This window comes from Megascapheus bottae, chromosome 17 (assembly GCF_031878675.1).
Source record: "Megascapheus bottae isolate mThoBot1 chromosome 17, mThoBot2.hap1, whole genome shotgun sequence".
NCBI lineage: Eukaryota > Metazoa > Chordata > Mammalia > Rodentia > Geomyidae > Megascapheus > Megascapheus bottae.
The window spans coordinates 5,718,653-5,735,050 of record NC_143525.1 but is presented as its reverse complement, the minus strand read 5'-3'; the positions used below and the strand labels follow the sequence as shown (position 1 = coordinate 5,735,050).

General features: G+C 40.7%; 1 protein-coding gene across 1 annotated transcript; it reads left to right on the top strand.

The window, feature by feature from the left end:
- Window positions 1-1,003: 1,003 nt before the first annotated feature.
- On the top strand, window positions 1,004-14,887 carry Znf286a (zinc finger protein 286A). Its single transcript, XM_090349518.1, has 6 exons — window positions 1,004-1,356; window positions 1,830-1,978; window positions 2,399-2,487; window positions 7,676-7,790; window positions 10,124-10,216; window positions 11,228-14,887. Exons 1-6 carry the CDS (start codon window positions 1,298-1,300, stop codon window positions 12,457-12,459), a joined length of 1,737 nt encoding a protein of 578 aa, XP_090205644.1. The 5' UTR covers window positions 1,004-1,297; the 3' UTR covers window positions 12,460-14,887.
- Window positions 14,888-16,398: the final 1,511 nt, after the last annotated feature.

Sequence of the window (16,398 nt, the reverse complement as noted above, 5' to 3'; positions counted from 1 at the left end):
ACTGTGAAGAGTTTTAAAGGGAGAGGATGGGGGACGTGGAAGCAAGTTGGGGTCCGGTGGGGTTTTCCTGTTTAGTCTCCCCAAAGTAAGCTAGATTGTACTATCCCTTTGGAGAGCCCTAAACGACAATCCTGCACTTCTTCCCAGGAATCCTGGCGGATACACCTGGCTCTCACATTCTGACCACCTTGGTACATCTTGGCTGGGCAGTTCTGCAGTGGTTCCCAAGCCTCCCTATCTTTAGCTCAAAATGATTTTTCCTTTGGTGTCCTGTGGGTTGCTGTTACTAACGTTCTGATTCATGAAGAGTTGGAACCCTTCCTACATCACCTTAGTGTCAAAATGTACATGCCAGCCCAGAAAAATGCCTAGTCGTTACATCCTAAGTTCCAGCCTCAGTACTGGAAATATAAACATATCACAAAAAGGGCTGGTGAGTAGCATGAGGAGTACAGGACCTGAATTCAACTCCTAGTACCCACAAAAAGAAAATAGAAATAGAAATTTTAAAACTGGGCACCAAATACACCTGTAATTCTAGTTACTTAGGAGGCTGAGGTGTAAGGATCACAGTTTGAAACCAAGCCAGACAGAAAACTCTGTGAGACTCCCATTTGCCAGTAAAAACGTCAGGCATTTTCTTCTTGCTTATTAATAAGATAATAAAACAATAAGGCTTAGCTTTCTATGTTTTATGGCATGTTTTTCTTCCAGCAAAAAAATACTTCCGGCAAGGTTTTTCATATATTCGATCATCTATTTTTGCCTCGTATGAAATTCAGATAAAATACAAAATTCTATATTCAAAGTTGTATAAGTGTAATTATGCTTTCTTTTTTGCAGTCATTGCTGCTATTGTATTGGCTGCTTTGTGGCTAAAGACCACAAAGTTCCAGGTGCTGTTTTTGACATTAGGGATCCAATTTTAATTCTGATTCCCTCACTTTTGGAGAATTTAAAAGCAAAAGGTGAGCTTGGGAAAGATAAAAGGCATATATTCTAACACTCCACAGCAATCTGGACTGAGCTCGACAGTCACACGCTCTGTGCTTTAGGCAAATGTGTGAAGTGTGGGTAAAGCACACGGACGCTATGCAGCTCCCAGGTGTTTCTGTCCTCCCTTGCGGGGCGATCCACTACCTGAGATGCTGAGTTAAACTCTTGCGCGGGAGTAGGAACCCTACAGCACTATGCTTGTTCCCGCCCACCTACTGATAAACGGAGAGGAGATGAACGCGCGGTGCCTTCTGGGAATTGTAGTTCCTAGCCGGACGCCTTGCCCTGCGGGTTCTCACGCATGCGCGACTTGGAGCTGGCCCTAGAAGTTCGTAGCCTTTGTCAGGCCGGGAATAGGAGGTAAGTTAGATGCTACATTGCTGCACTTCTTGGCTCGACCTCTACGGTAGGCCTGGGACAGTTCCCAGTGGCGTCGAGGCTGGAACGTACAGACCTTGATCTCCATCCTCACATGCACGAGCCCTAATCCCTGTCCACTGGGATTGGGGTGCAAATGGGGTGCCTGTAGGTGGCAAGGTAGGAGGACGGAATAGAGCTGAGGGTGCTCGGCAGTCGAGGGTCCTGGGTGGGTGTGCGGATGTCCGGATGGATGTGCGCCATGGAGTTTGTTCGTGCAAGCTTCAGCGTCACCCTTCGGTGTCCCCCATCCGTCCCCCACCCCCCACCCCGGACCGCCCCTAGCGGCAGACACCCGTGTCTGAGGACCCCGCCTCAAGGATGCTGCGTCCAGGTTTCCAGGCGCGTGCTCAAGATCGAGGCAGGCTCCACAATGAGCCGCAAACACAGCTGACCTGACCGAGATCTTCCCGCAGAGACGCTGGAGGGAGCACCCGAGGCTCCAGGGACTGGTCCCCCGTCCCACGCATAGAGAGGTGGAGGCTGACTGAAGAGCAGAATCCGCAGGACATGGAGGAAGTGGTAATCATGAAGACAGATCTGGCTGAAGTTTCCAAGACAAGAGGTAGAATTGCTCCAGGGTTGAACTTGGGTCACGGAAAGGCAGAATTTCTTTTGGGGGGCGGAGATGGCGAGGACATTGCCAGAGTTAAGTGGCTGCTTGGCAGAGAGAAGTGTCTGCAGCCATTATCTTGGGTATGGATGGACTCCGCTGGGAAGATCTGGGGTGAGCTGAACCCTCTTTCCACTACTGAGTGGGGTCCGAGAATTGAGCTTTGTGTTTGCAAAAATATTTCTTCCATATGCATTTTCTTTATCAGCACAATACCCTGTGGTTCATTACTAAAATTTAAAAAGAAAATGACATAGAGGTTGGCGTTCTTCAATCTCAACATTGCATAGTATGATGAAGGGGTTTTTAGCTTTGTTATTCCGAATAGGGAGATGAGGCTTGGTCTCATCCTTACTACTTTCTTGCCCTTAGCTTTGTCTTCCCGGGATTCTCCCCTTTCCAAAGAGAAGAGCCCAGAAAAGGGAGAAGTAGCAGCTCTGCACCTCACTGCCAGATCCCAGGTGAGTATGTCTCTACTGATGATTGAAATCCACCATATTTCTCTTGTACAGATACACTTCTTTCTTTTTGAAGGCATTTCTTTGTTCACAAGAGCTCAGCAACAGACCTAAGTTCTAATTTTGAGAGACAGATGGACAGACACAGTCGGAAATATTTTCTACTTACCTATTTGTACCTCCATTCTCCATCTAGTATTTATTATCTTTCTACAGTCAAGCAGCATTTGCATTCTTTCTTCTAATGGGCTCATTTCTGTGCTCATAATTTGGTAAAAACTGTTTTAGGGTGAGGAGCCACAGTCCTGGGGCTTGCACTCAGGATCTAGGCATTGTCTCTGAGCTTTTGTGCACAAAACTATCGTTCTACCATTTGAGCTACAGCTCCACTTCTGACTTTTTGGTGGTTCATTGGAGATAAGCATCTTATAAACTTTCCTGGCCAGGCTACTTTGAACCTTGATCCTCACATCTCAGCCTCTTGAGTAGCTAGGATTACAAGAGTGAGTGGCACCCAGCATGGGGAAAAACTATTTTAAAGTTAATATGATCCATATTTCTTTTCTTTTTTCTTTCTTTCTTTTTTGTCAGTCATAGGACTTGGACTTTTGGCCTGGGTTCTGTTCCTGAGCTCTTCAGCTCAAGGCTACTACCCTACCCCTTGAGACAAAACACCACTTCTGGTTTTCTGGTGGTTAACTGGAGATAAGAATCTCAAGAACTTTAGTGCCCGGGCTGGCTTTGAACTGTGATCCTCAGATCTCAGCCTCCTGAGTACCTAGGATTATAGGTATGAGCCACTGTACCCAGCTTATATTTTTAAAACTTATTTTTTCTGTAGTGGAAACAACACACGTTTCAGCATTTTTGTGTGTGTGTGTGTGTGTGCCAATCCTGGGCTTGAGCTCAGGGCCCGAGCCCTGTCCTTGGACTTTCTCAAGGCTAGAGCTCTACCACTTGAGCCTCAGCACCACTTCCGGCTTTTTTCTATGTATGTGGTACCGAGGAATCGAACCCGGGTCTAGGCAAGCACCCTACCTCTAGGACAAACTCCCGGCCCAACGTTTCAGCATCTTAAATGCTGACATGATCAGAATGACAATAAATACACAGTTAAAATGAATGTTGGGAATTTTCAGTTAAGATCTAGGACTGGGCCTGACAGAACAATTCAAATGATAGAGCGCCAGAACTAACAATCCCAAGGCTCTTAAGTTCAAACCTGAGAACCACAAGAGAAGATCGGCCTTCCCAGGGAAGTATGCTGAAGTATTACATCTCTAACTTGTCTTGTGTTCCTCACCTCCAAAACGCAAATATAGCCAATAAGAATGACTGAATTCAGATGGGCACTGATGGCTCGTGCCTATAATCCTAGCTACTTAGGAAGCTGAGATCTGAGGACTGTGGTTTAAAAGAAAGTCCATGAGACTCATCTCCAATTAAGCACCAGGAAAAAAATGGAAGTGGAGCTGTGTCTCAAAGTGGTAAAGTGCTAGACGAGCAAAAAAATTCAGAGACAGCACTCAGGCCCTGAGTTCAAGCCCCACAACCAATCAGAAAATAATAATAATAATAATAATAATAATAATAAGGAAGGCACTCTCCATGGTGTGTGTTGCATGCCACAATCCAAAGATTCATCAATTAAGCTTTCTCTTTATTACTATAATCCAAGTATAATTATAAGTAGATCGTACACATTGGTAGTATTTGTAAAAATTGAGTTCTTGAGGCCCTTTTTATACCTGCCTGTCTCTGTTAGCTTCCCAACTGCTTTACAGGAATCTTGCAGACTTCATTAATCAGGAAGCTTTAAATTGCTTCTGATGAAATTCATCTTAAACTGGCCTAAAAAAAATATATTGGCTGGGTGCGGTGGCTCACGCATGTAATCCTATTTACACAGGAGGCTGAGATCTGAAGATTGAGGTTCAAAGCCAGCCCGGGCACTAAAGACCTGAGACTCTTATCTCCAATTAACCACTAGAAAAACCGGAAATGGCACTGTGGCTCAAGGGTAGGATGGTAGCCCTGAGCTGAAGAGCTCAGGAACAGAACCCAGGCCCAGAGTTCAAGCCCCATGACCAATCAAAAAAAAAAAACATTTGGGGCCCGGAGTTGGCCTAGTGGTTAAAGTGCTTGCCTAGCATGCATGAAGACCCAGGTTCGATTCCTCGGTACCACATACATAGATAAAAGCCAGAAGTGGTGCTGAGGCTCAAGTGGTAGAGCTCTAGCCTTGAGAAAGTCCAAGGACAGTGCTCAGGCCCTGAGCTCAAGCCCAGGACTGGCAAAAAATATATATATATATATTTTTTGACCAACATAGCCGAACAATTCTACTCTACTCTAGCAAGATAAAGCTTAAGAACAAATTGGGCATGGTGGTACATAAGTCACAGCTAATTTGGAGACATAAGTAAAAGGATTGTAGTTTCAAGATGGCCAGACTAAAAGTATGAGACCTTGGGCTGAAAATGTGGCTTAGTGATAGAGTGCTTGCCTAGCATGCATGAAGCCCTGGGTTCAATTCCTTTGTACCACAGAAGAAGCTGGAAGTGGTGCTATGGTTCAAGTGGTAGAGTGCCAGCCTTGAGCAAAAAAAAAAAAGAAGCCCAGAAACAGTGGCCAGGCCCTGAGTTCAAGCCCCAAGAGTGCCAAAAAAAAAAAAAAAAAAAAGTAAAAAAGTATGAGAGTTTCTCTGAAAAATGTAAATATCTGGTGAAAGGATTAAACGTGTGGCTCAAGAGATAGAATACTAACCTAGCAAGTACAGGGTACTGGGTAAAAAAAACCCAGTTCTAGGAAAAGTTACAAAAGATACAGAGTCTTTGTTGCATGTTAATCTTCATCAGATTCTCTGTTGTATTTTGCTTATGATTCTGTTATTCCAAAATCTGGTTACCTTGATATAATGCTGCAACCTGCTGATCTTATTCAGATTTTGTTTTTGAATTTTTTTTTCTTTTTTTCCTATTTTTTTTGCCAGTCCTGGGCTTGAGCTCAGGACCTTAGCACTGTTCTTGTGCTTTCTCAAGGCTAGAGCTCTACCACTTGAGCCACAACACCATTTCCGGCTTTTTCTATGTATGTGGTACGGAAGAATTGAACCCAGGTCTTCATGCATGCTAGGCAAGCACTCTACCACTAGGCCAAACTAGCAGCTTGAAATTTGTTTTATCTTATACTTCTGATTTCCATAGATGTTCTTGATTTGTATGTGCCACTCATTTATTTACACGATTTTTAAAAGATAAAGTACTAAGTCTTTAAGGCTACAAAACTTCCTGAGTAGAGTTTTAGCCATTTAGCAGTGGGCTTTGCATTTATTGCATTATTTATTTCATTATTTTTATTATTTTTATTTATTGCCAGTCCTGGACTTGAAATCAGGACCTGCGCACTGTCCTTGAGCTTTCTTAAGGCTAGAGCTCTATCACTTGAGCCACAGCACTACTTCCAGCTTTTTCTATGTATGTGGTACCAAGGAATCAAACCTAGGGCTTTGTTCGTGCTAGGCAAGCACTCTACCACTAGGCCAAACTCCAGGCCCTTCATTACTTTTATGTTATGATTTTTTCAATTATTTTTATTTCTCAATTATACTTTTTTTTGGTCAGTCATGGGGCTTGAACTCTGGGCCTAGACGATGTCCCTGAGCTCTTCAGCTCAAGGATACTGCTCTATCCCTGGGCCTGAGTCTTGTTCCTAAGCTCTTCAGCTCAAGGCTACTGTCCTACATCTTGAGCCACAGTGCCACTTCTGGTTTTCCAGAAGTTAATTTGAGATAAGAGTCTCACAGATGGGGGCCAGGTATTTGGCCTAGTGGTAGAGTGCTTGCCTAGCATGCACAAAGGCCTGGGTTCAATTCCTCGGTACCACATACATAGGAAAAAGCTGGAAGTGGTGCTGTGGCTCAAGTGGTAGAGCTCTAGCCTTGAGAAAAGTCCAAGGACAGTGCTCAGGCCTGGAGTTCAAGTCCCATGACTGGCAGAAAAAAAAAAAGTCACAGACTTTAGTGCCTGGGCTGGCTTTGAAATCAATTCTCAGATCTCAGATTCCTGAGTAGCTAGGATTATAGGTGTGAGTCACCGTGCCCAGCCAATTATGCATGCTTTTTTAATTTACTTTGTTACTATCTGCAAATGCCTTGTGAAAATATAAATAGATGTTTCCTATTCGGTTACAGCATTTAGTGTATGTTTCAACAACTTTAGAATATTATTCACATTCCTTGTGACATTCATGATCAGTGCGAACGTGTATCCATCTCCTTGTAGTTTTTGTGGGAGGGCTTGTCTCTTACTTTATCATGATTTATACACGATTTTTAAAAGATAAAATACTAAATCTTTAAGGCTACAAAACTTCCTGAGTAGAGTTTTAGCCATTTAGCAGTGGGCTTTGCATTTATTGTATTATTTATTTCATTATTTTTATTATTTTTATTTATTGCCAGTCCTGGGCTTGAAATCAGGGCCTGGGCACTATCCTTGAGCTTTCTTAAGGCTAGAGCTCTATCACTTGAGCCACAGCACCATTTCCACCTAGGGCTTTGTGCATGCTAGGCAAGCACTCTACCACTAGGCCAAACTCCCACCCCTACACATCAATATTTTTTTAGTTACTATGTAACCCTAATCAGTTTATGGCAGTCACTGTGTAATTTAATATCTTTGATCTTGAACTAATTTCATATTTAACTGATTTGGAGGTCACTGCCAGTCTTTTCTTTCCACAACATCTACTTGCAAGTTCTGCATTGCAGTTTATCTTTTAAATGCTGATTGTTTCTTCAAGCTTTTATTAAGGACTCACAGAAATAATATGTAAACCACAGTTTCCTAACTGTAGTTTGCTTTACCAAACTACATTGTTGACTTATTGGTTCATCTTTTAATGCTTTACTCCCCAGAACAATAGAGTCAAAGGCTGGTTTCAATGCAACAATTATAGTTTCATTTCACTTAATTACTATGTTAAATCTAATGCAGTATGCCTGGCACACCAATGATAGTCTGTGACTTTACCTTTTGTAAAGTGGAACATTAGTCAAATCCTTCTCTCTTCCCTTGTTGAGTGTATTATCACACCTTTCCTTTGTAATAGTGGCAGCAGAAATGGAGAATTTTCCAAAAGAAGGCTATCAAGGAAAAGATAGTGAATGAGGGTATGTTTTGTATCCTAGGAGAGAGTGACATTCAAGGATGTAGGCATGGACTTCACACCAGAGGAATGGGGGAAGCTGGATCCTACACAAAGAGAGGTGATGCTGGAGAACTACAGGAACCTGGTCTCACTTTGTAAGGATGCATTTATTCTCATTGTGACCCAGGGATATCATGGCTTTATTGTACATGAAAATAGCTTAGCAAGCCTTCATTTTCTCATTGAAAAAATTCTTTAGGGCCTATTTTGTTAAATGCTGGGGACTAAACCTGTTACAAATGCATTCTTCTGCTGAGCTACACCTACAGCTAAGAAAAGACTATTTCCCACTCCTAGGTTCTTGGTGAAATATCTATGCAAATTATATATTGTGGCTTAAATAACAACCTAATTCACACTTGTTCAATGGGGAAAAATAGCTTGACTCAAATGACCCATCTATCATCAAGAATTTCACCTGCATGTTTATTTTTAGTCAGTTGGCTTGGCTTTGCCCTATATTAGCTAAATTTTTCCCTGTGTGGCAGAGATGGCTATCAGCAGCCCTTTGGCTGAATTATTCTTCCAGTTAGAGAGCTAAAAAAGAGGGGGGGTGGGGAATGCTTCTGTCCTGGGAGTTGAATGAATATGGCCATGTGGCTATCCAAGAAACAATCACAGAGTCAGAGACTCTGGTCCGTTCTGGATCTTGTGCACACCACTCATGGGTGTGAACAACCATGTACATATTTGTATGAGGGTAGAACACAGCTCCTCCTGTACCCAATCCCAGAAGAAAGTGACTTTTAGTCATAGGAACAGGAAGTAGGGAAAATGTTGGACAAATCAATCACTGCAGTCACAATTTTGTGGTGCCACTGAGATCCCATTTTTCCCATCTTTCTTCTTGAAATTCAAATTAATCTGCAACATCAGTCTAAAATTTTCCCATAATAAAGACATCAAGAGATATGTTCTTCCTTTTTTGACAAATAAAACTGTTTTGTCTTTATAAACCCCTCTTAACTCTTTAGCAAGCTCAGGCCCTTGCTGGGGCTATTTTAGGCTCCATTTATAGCTCATTCCAGGTCATCCTGTAATTTTTTTTTTCTAGTATTGAGGTTTGAACTCAAAACCTTGTAGTTTATTCAGCCAGTACTCTAACACTTAAGCTATGCTTCTATCTTTGGATATTTGTGTGCCACTGTTGGGGCTTCATTTCAAGATCTAGGCACTGTCCCTGAGCCTTTGTTGCTCAAGGCTAGTTCTCTACTACTTGAGCCACAGCCCCAAATCCAGCTTTTTGATGGTTACAGTATTTGGAAATAAGAGACTCAGAGACTTTTCTGCCCAGGCTGGCTTCAAACTGTGGTCTTCAGATCTCAGCTTCCTGAGATGTAACTAGGAATTAGCCACCAATATACAAACTTACTGGCTGGGATGGCTCTGAACCTCAGTCCTCTAGATCTCAGCCTCCTAAGTAGAATAGGATTCTAGGTATGAGCCACCTGGCACGTCTGGTCTTCATTGCAGATCAACAGAATGGAGCTCTATTTCTAAGCTTTTATCTCTAACTCTCATTTTCTGCATAGGGAGCAGAAAGCATTCCTCTTCTCCATTTTCCTCCTCATTTAACCCTGTTATATACTAAAATCCTAGTTAACATATCTTTAAAAATAAAATAAATTGTAAATCATTTATCTTTCTTCTGGTCATCTACATCTTTTGCACAGTTCTTGAAAATATCCCACCTTCTTTAAACTTTGAAATTGGCCTGAGGCTGAAATGGGCTGGTGATGAATTTCATAAAAAGTTCATGGAATAATACATTAAGTAGTGTAGTTTTATGTTCTTAAAGACTAGAATGTTAAGGATAAGTTTGAGGTTTGTTTTTTTTTTTTTTTTTTTTTTTTTGCCAGTCCTGGGCTTGAGCTCAGGGCCTGAGCACTGTCCTTGGACTTTCTCAAGGCTAGAGCTCTACCACTTGAGCCTCAGCACCACTTCTGGCTTTTTTCTATGTATGTGGTACCAAGGAATCAAACCCGGGTCTTCATGCATGCTAGGCAAGCACTTTAACCACTAGGCCAAACTCCCGGCCCCAAGTTTGAGTTTTTTATGGCTGTTTTTTTCTCCTTTCCCACTGTATAAATGACATATAGGCTCCCTAATAATAAGTTCCAAAACTTTTCTTTAGTGATACAGAATTTGATGATGGACTTGAGAAACATTTTAGTAGTTTCCATCCTCTGAATGTAACCAGTCATGTTTTCTTTTTACTATAGGAAAAACAAATCTGCTTGTAGCACTTATAATTAAAAAATATTAAAATAGAAAGTGGCACTCAAGGGGTAGGGGAGAAATCTTAAGCTGAAGAGCTCAGGGACAGCGCTCAAGCTCAGAGTTCAAGCCCTGTGAATGAAAAAAAAATTATAATAAATGTCATGCTTTTTACTTTCTTCCTTTCTCTTCTTTTGTTTTTAATGAGAAGGGCTTCCTATTTCCAAACCTGAAGACTACAATTTGGACAATTCCAAAGAACCACTGAAGCTTGAAAAAAAAGTTTCCAAATGCAGCTATTCAGGTGAGTCAGGTAGATGGGAATCTTCAGAAACATTCAACAAGAGAGTGAATAATTGGCACTATCAGTGCTTACAAAAGAATATTAGAATATTAGAAGGCTGGAATACCAGCCTTGAACACAAAAGACAAGTAAGAATGTAAGGCCCCAAGTTCAAGTCCCAGTAACAGCACACACACACACACACACACACACACACACACACACACACACATTATAAGTTCCCATCTCTCTTTTGTGTGTGTGTGTGTGTGTGAGGCTTGAACTCTAGGACTGGGCACTGTCCCTAAGCTCTTCAGCTTAAGTCCACTGTCCTACCCCTGCAGCAACAGCCCCACTTCCTGTTTTCTAGAGATTAATTGGATATGACTGTCACATTATTTATTCATTTTTTTTTGCCAGTTCTGGGGCATGAACTCAAGGCCTGAGTACTGTCCTTGATCTTTCTCAAGGCCAATGCACTACCACTTGAGCCATAGTACCACTTCTGGCTTTTTCTATGTATGTGGTACCAAGGAATCAAGCTCAGATCTTTGTGCATACTAAGAAAGCACTCTACCACTAGGCCAAACTCCTGGCCTGAGTCTCACATTCTTTAGTGCCCAGGCTGGCTTTGAACCGAGAAGACTAGAGTCTCAATATTTATAACTACTCTACACAAGATGGTAAATATATGCATATTTGTTATAACAAGTATTATATAACATGTTTTTTATATCCTGATCTAGGTACTCATTGCCTGTTCATCCACTTGTCATTGCTCCATCTGTAACCCTCCTACATATATAGTCACCTATTCACTCTTCTAACTCCTCTTCTTTAGAGCATACTCCTTTCCTGTGCATATGCTTTTATTTCCCTCCATTTGCTTCTCTTTTGCAAGCCATTTAATAAGAGTCAAATCTGCTTATGCCTTGAAGGTATGCTTTTCATCTTCAATTACTCCTGCCAATTATCTAACTGCTTTTGTGTTGAGTTCAGTGGGAAAAAAAATTCGTTTCCACTATCTTTCAGACATGGAGGGTAGACCAGAGAGCAAGGATTCAACTTCAGTGCAAGATTTATCCAAAAATGAATCATATCATGTTACAGTAAAAGACAAACTGACAAGGAACAGTGTCTTTGACTCTACCTTGGAAACAGCAATTGAATGTGAAAATTGGTTAGAGAATCAGCAAGGAAATCAGGAGAGAGACTTGAGAAAAATGTTCACACACCTGAATGCCCTCCCTGAGGACAGAGATCATGAGCAGGATGTATATTGGAAAAATTTTCATCAGAAATCTCTCCTTATTACTCAAGACCGAATCCCCAAAGGGTCTTATCCTTTCCATACAGCAGGAAAACAACTAAAGCATAAATCAAACCTAATGAATAAGCAGAGAACATATAAAGAGAAAAAACCTCACAAATGTAATGATTGTGGTGAACTCTTCACTTACCATTCAGTTCTTATTCGACACCGGAGAGTCCATACTGGGGAGAAACCTTATACCTGTGATGATTGTGGGAAATCTTTTAGCCACAGAGCTAATTTAACTAAACACCAGAGAACTCATACAAGAATTCTCTTTGAATGTAGTGAATGCAGGAAAACCTTCACAGAAAGCTCATCCCTTGCAATACATCAGAGAATTCACATTGGAGAAAGACCTTATGAATGCAGTGAGTGTGGGAAAGGTTTCAACAGAAGCACACATCTTGCACAGCATCAGTTAATTCATACAGGAGTGAAACCTTATGAATGTAATGAGTGTGATAAAGCTTTCATCCACTCATCAGCACTTATTAAACATCAAAGAACTCATACCGGAGAGAAACCCTATAAATGTCAAGAGTGTGGGAAAGCCTTTAGCCATTGCTCATCCCTTACTAAGCATCAGCGAGTTCATACTGGAGAAAAGCCATATGAATGTAGTGAATGTGGAAAAACTTTTAGTCAGAGCACACACCTTGTTCAGCATCAGAGAATCCACACTGGAGAAAAACCCTATGAATGTAATGAATGTGGGAAAACTTTTAGTCGGAGCTCAAACTTTGCTAAACATCAGAGAATTCATATTGGAAAGAAACCTTATAAATGTAGTGAATGTGGGAAAGCCTTCATTCATTCATCAGCTCTTATTCAACACCAGAGAACTCATACTGGAGAGAAACCCTTTAGGTGTAATAGATGTGGAAAAAGTTTTAAATGCAGTTCATCCCTCATCAGACATCAAAGAATTCATACTGGAGAGGAACCCTGAGAAATTAATGAATGTGAATAAATGTAAGTTGGCTTTATCACTGTGGTAAATGGTGGAATATCCATAATATGCCTTTAAGAACCAATTTATTTCATCTGCCTAAATTCTATAGGCATCTAATTTCACTTGCCCAGTACATCATTTTGAGCTATAGAAAGAATATTCCTTATGCCCACTGATTTGATAATTATGAAACTTGCAGCCAGAGATCTCAAAGATTTTCATCTCCTACCTTCCAAATATCCATTTATAGAAGTTTAGAAAATTATATGAGAGGATAGCAGTACACATTGTGAAATATCCTTTTTTGGTCCCGCAAACTGTTGTAGCCTCTCACTTTGTAAGAAAATCCTTATTTTGTAATTTAAACTAAGGACTCATCTTTATCATGAGAAAAATACAAGCTATTACTCCAAACCCAAAGTAGAGACCTAAGTATATAGATAGTATCATTTCCTTAGTGTGTTCTTTCTTTTCTAGTCATAGAAATTTTAAGGCTTAAAAACAGCAGAAAGTGGATCTGAATTCTCCATCACTCCTAAAGGCATGAACATAACTAAAGTGTTTCAGAAGGCTCTAAATTGTGTTTACAGGAACTTTGTGGATCATAGATTGTTATTCTTTCGCTGAGATTCATTTTTCTAATTCCCTGGGATTTACCCTGACGTACAAATTAGCTCAAAGCCTTAACTGTAGTTATTGATCAAGACCCTTTTTTTCTTCTCCTTGGAATTTCCTAACTCCTTGGTTTCATACATTTCAATTATTAAGAAAACCTTGTTTTGCTATATTTGTCACTTAGAAAAAGACCCCTAGGGATATAGAGCACCTAAAAGGGGTAAGGCAGTAGCCTTGAGCTGAAGAGCTCAGGAACAGCACCTAGGCCCAGAGTTCAAGCCCCATGACTGACCAAAAAAATAAATCAATAAAAATAATTGAAAAATAAAAATAATTGAAAAAATCAAAATATAAAAGTAATGAAGGGTGGGATGAAGGGGGAGGGCAATGGGGACCATATCATGAGAAAGGATATCAATGTTTGTGAAGTAATGCATCTTCTATCTGGTGAATATAATGTAACCCTTTTATTAATTACAATTTTAAAAAAAGATAAATTAAAAGTAATGAAGGGCTTGGAGTTTGGCCTAGTGGTAGAATGCTTGCCTAGCATGCACAAAGCCTTAGGTTCGATTCCTTGGTACCACATACATAGAAAAAGCTGTAAGCCCCTACCTCTCATGATTGGAAATGCTCACAGGACAGAACTCAAGTGACACACTTGAGGATAAGCATTTCTCTTGCCTTCCTGTTTGCCTGCATTTTGTTGTTCTTTCTCACTGTATGTTAGTTGGTCATTATTCCAGACATGTTAAAAAAAAACAAAACATGAAATTATAATGGCCTATTAGTGTAAATTGTATGAGTGGCCAATGACTATGGGTAGGAATCAAAACATAGAATCAGGAATTCAAATGTTAATTTTTAAATTATATCATACTGTTACATATCATATGGAGAGTAAACTACAGAAAATTATAGTGAAGAATCACAAATTTCTTCTTTCCTGTCCCTTGAATCCTACCTTCCGTTTTATACTCTTACCCCTCTATCTTATCCCGGTATCTTACAATTCTCACCTAGTAAATCTAGGTTAGGAGCTCACTTGTGCTCACAAGCATTTGTGCTCTCTATGTATACATAAATCTGTAATACCTATTTCAAAAACATTATTTAACAAGATGGTTAAATATCAATCAGTAGGAGTCACTTAAAAATAAGTGTATCAAGCTGGTCCCTGATGGCTCACAACCATAATCCTAGCTACTCAAGAGGCTAAGATTTAAGGATTGTAGATTGAAATCAGCCGAGTCAAGAAAGTCCATTAGATTCATCTCTTTAAATTAAAAAAAAAAAAAAAAGAAGCTGAAAATGGAACTGTAGTTCGAGTGGTAAAGTGCTAGCCTTGAACAAAACAAGCTCAGAGACAGTACCCAGGCAGAGTTCAAGCCCTAGGACCAGCACCAAAATGTATCTCTCCCACCTTATCTGATTTGGAGCTGTGACCATTCTACTCCCTGGCCACCCATGCTTCTGTTTATACCAGGTCCTGTTCTTCGGAGTTTCCATGGAACCCATGGGATTTTTTGTTTGTTTTCTGTCCAAATATCACTGAAGTGGGAGCTAGCATCTGAAGTTTTCAAACTAATTGCAGTTTAGTGGTAGATGGACTTATTCTCTAAAGTCTGGAAATAGAACTGGGACCTCTGGTCCTTTGCACTTCAGTATTTGTCCTTTTTACACCTGGTGTTTAACCTGATTACTTGTTTGTATCTCAATGTGACTACTGCAAGTGTTAATGCTCTGCCTTTTAACTGTTTTGGGTATCTATAAAACTAAGACTGCTCTTATAGTCATTTATCAATAAAGATGTTCTTTGTATATGTATTATCAGCAACTTTTGTTACCTGTATGCAAATTCTAATTTGAACTTATTTTAAGATGTGAAGATCAGACATAAATTATATGTCACTCAGGAAACAAATAACATTTTTTTCCTTTTTTTCTTTTGTCGGTCATAAGGCTTGAATTCTGGGCCTGGGCACTGTCCCTGAGCTCTTCAGCTGAAGGCTAGCACTCTTATCACTTGAGCCACAGCATCACTTCTCAGTTTTTGTTGTTGGGTTTGTTTTGTTTTGTTTTGTTTTTGCCAGTCCTGGGCCTTGATCTTAGGACCTGAGCACTGTCTTGGGTTTTTCCTCAAGGCTAGTGTTCTACCACTTGAGCCACAGCACCACTTCTGGCTTTTCTATGTATGTGGTACCAAGGAATCAAACCCGGGTCTTCATGCATGCTACTAGGCCAGCACTCTACCAGTAGGCCAAACTCCCAGCCCCGCTTCTCAGTTTTCTGGTGGTTAATTGGAGATAAAAGTCTCACAGACTTTCATGCCTGGGGCTAGATTTGAACTGTGATCCTCAGATCTGAGCCTCCTGAGTAGCCAGGATTATAAGCGTGAGCCACTAGCACCGGGCCAACCAATAACATTTCTAATTGTTCATCTTGCTTCACAGCTTCTGGAAAGATGGTATGGAGAATACCCTCAGCAGCCCATATAGCTGTGAGAAAATTAAGGAGAAGAGAAATGTAGGTGTAGCATGTAGTGCTGAATCCTCAGGCTATCTTACAGCACTATTGACTTAACAAGAGTAAGGAGAGAGGTAGAAGTTCATATAAAAAGCACACTTAAAATGGTTAAAAATGATTTCGTGGCTGGGAGTTTAGCCTAATGGTAGACTGCTTGCTTAGCATGCACAAATACCCGGGTTTGATTCTTCAATGCCACAAACATAGAAAAAAGCCAGAAAGGGTACTGTGGCTCAAGTGGTAGAGCTTTAACCTTGAGAAAGCCCAAGGACAGTGCTCAGACCCTGAGCTCAAGCCCAGGACTGGCAAAAAAAATTATTTCATGTAATTCTTGAATTATATGGGGTTTGGGAGAAATTAATATAACATCACCCAAAAGTATAAAAATGACTGGAGCTGGGTATTGCTGGCTCACGCCTATAATCCTAGTTACTCAAGAGGCTGAGAAATTACTCTGGAGGCTGAGATCTGAGGAGCAAGGTTCAAAGCCAGCCTTGGCAGGTAAAGTCCATGTGACTGTTAAATCATCAAATGGTTCAAATATCCATTCAATGCCGTTTATGGTTTTTATTTTCACAGCTGGGAATTTTGCCTAGTGGGAGAATGTTTGCCTGGCATGCACGAAGAGCCAGGTTTGATTCATCAGTACCACATATGTAGAAAAAACCGGAAGTGGTGCTGTGGCTCAAGTGGTAGAGCTCTAGCCTTGAGAATGCCCAAGGACAGTGCACAGGCCTTGAGTTCACACACCAGGACTGAATATATTCACTTTGTTTCTATGTTACTTTTTTTTTT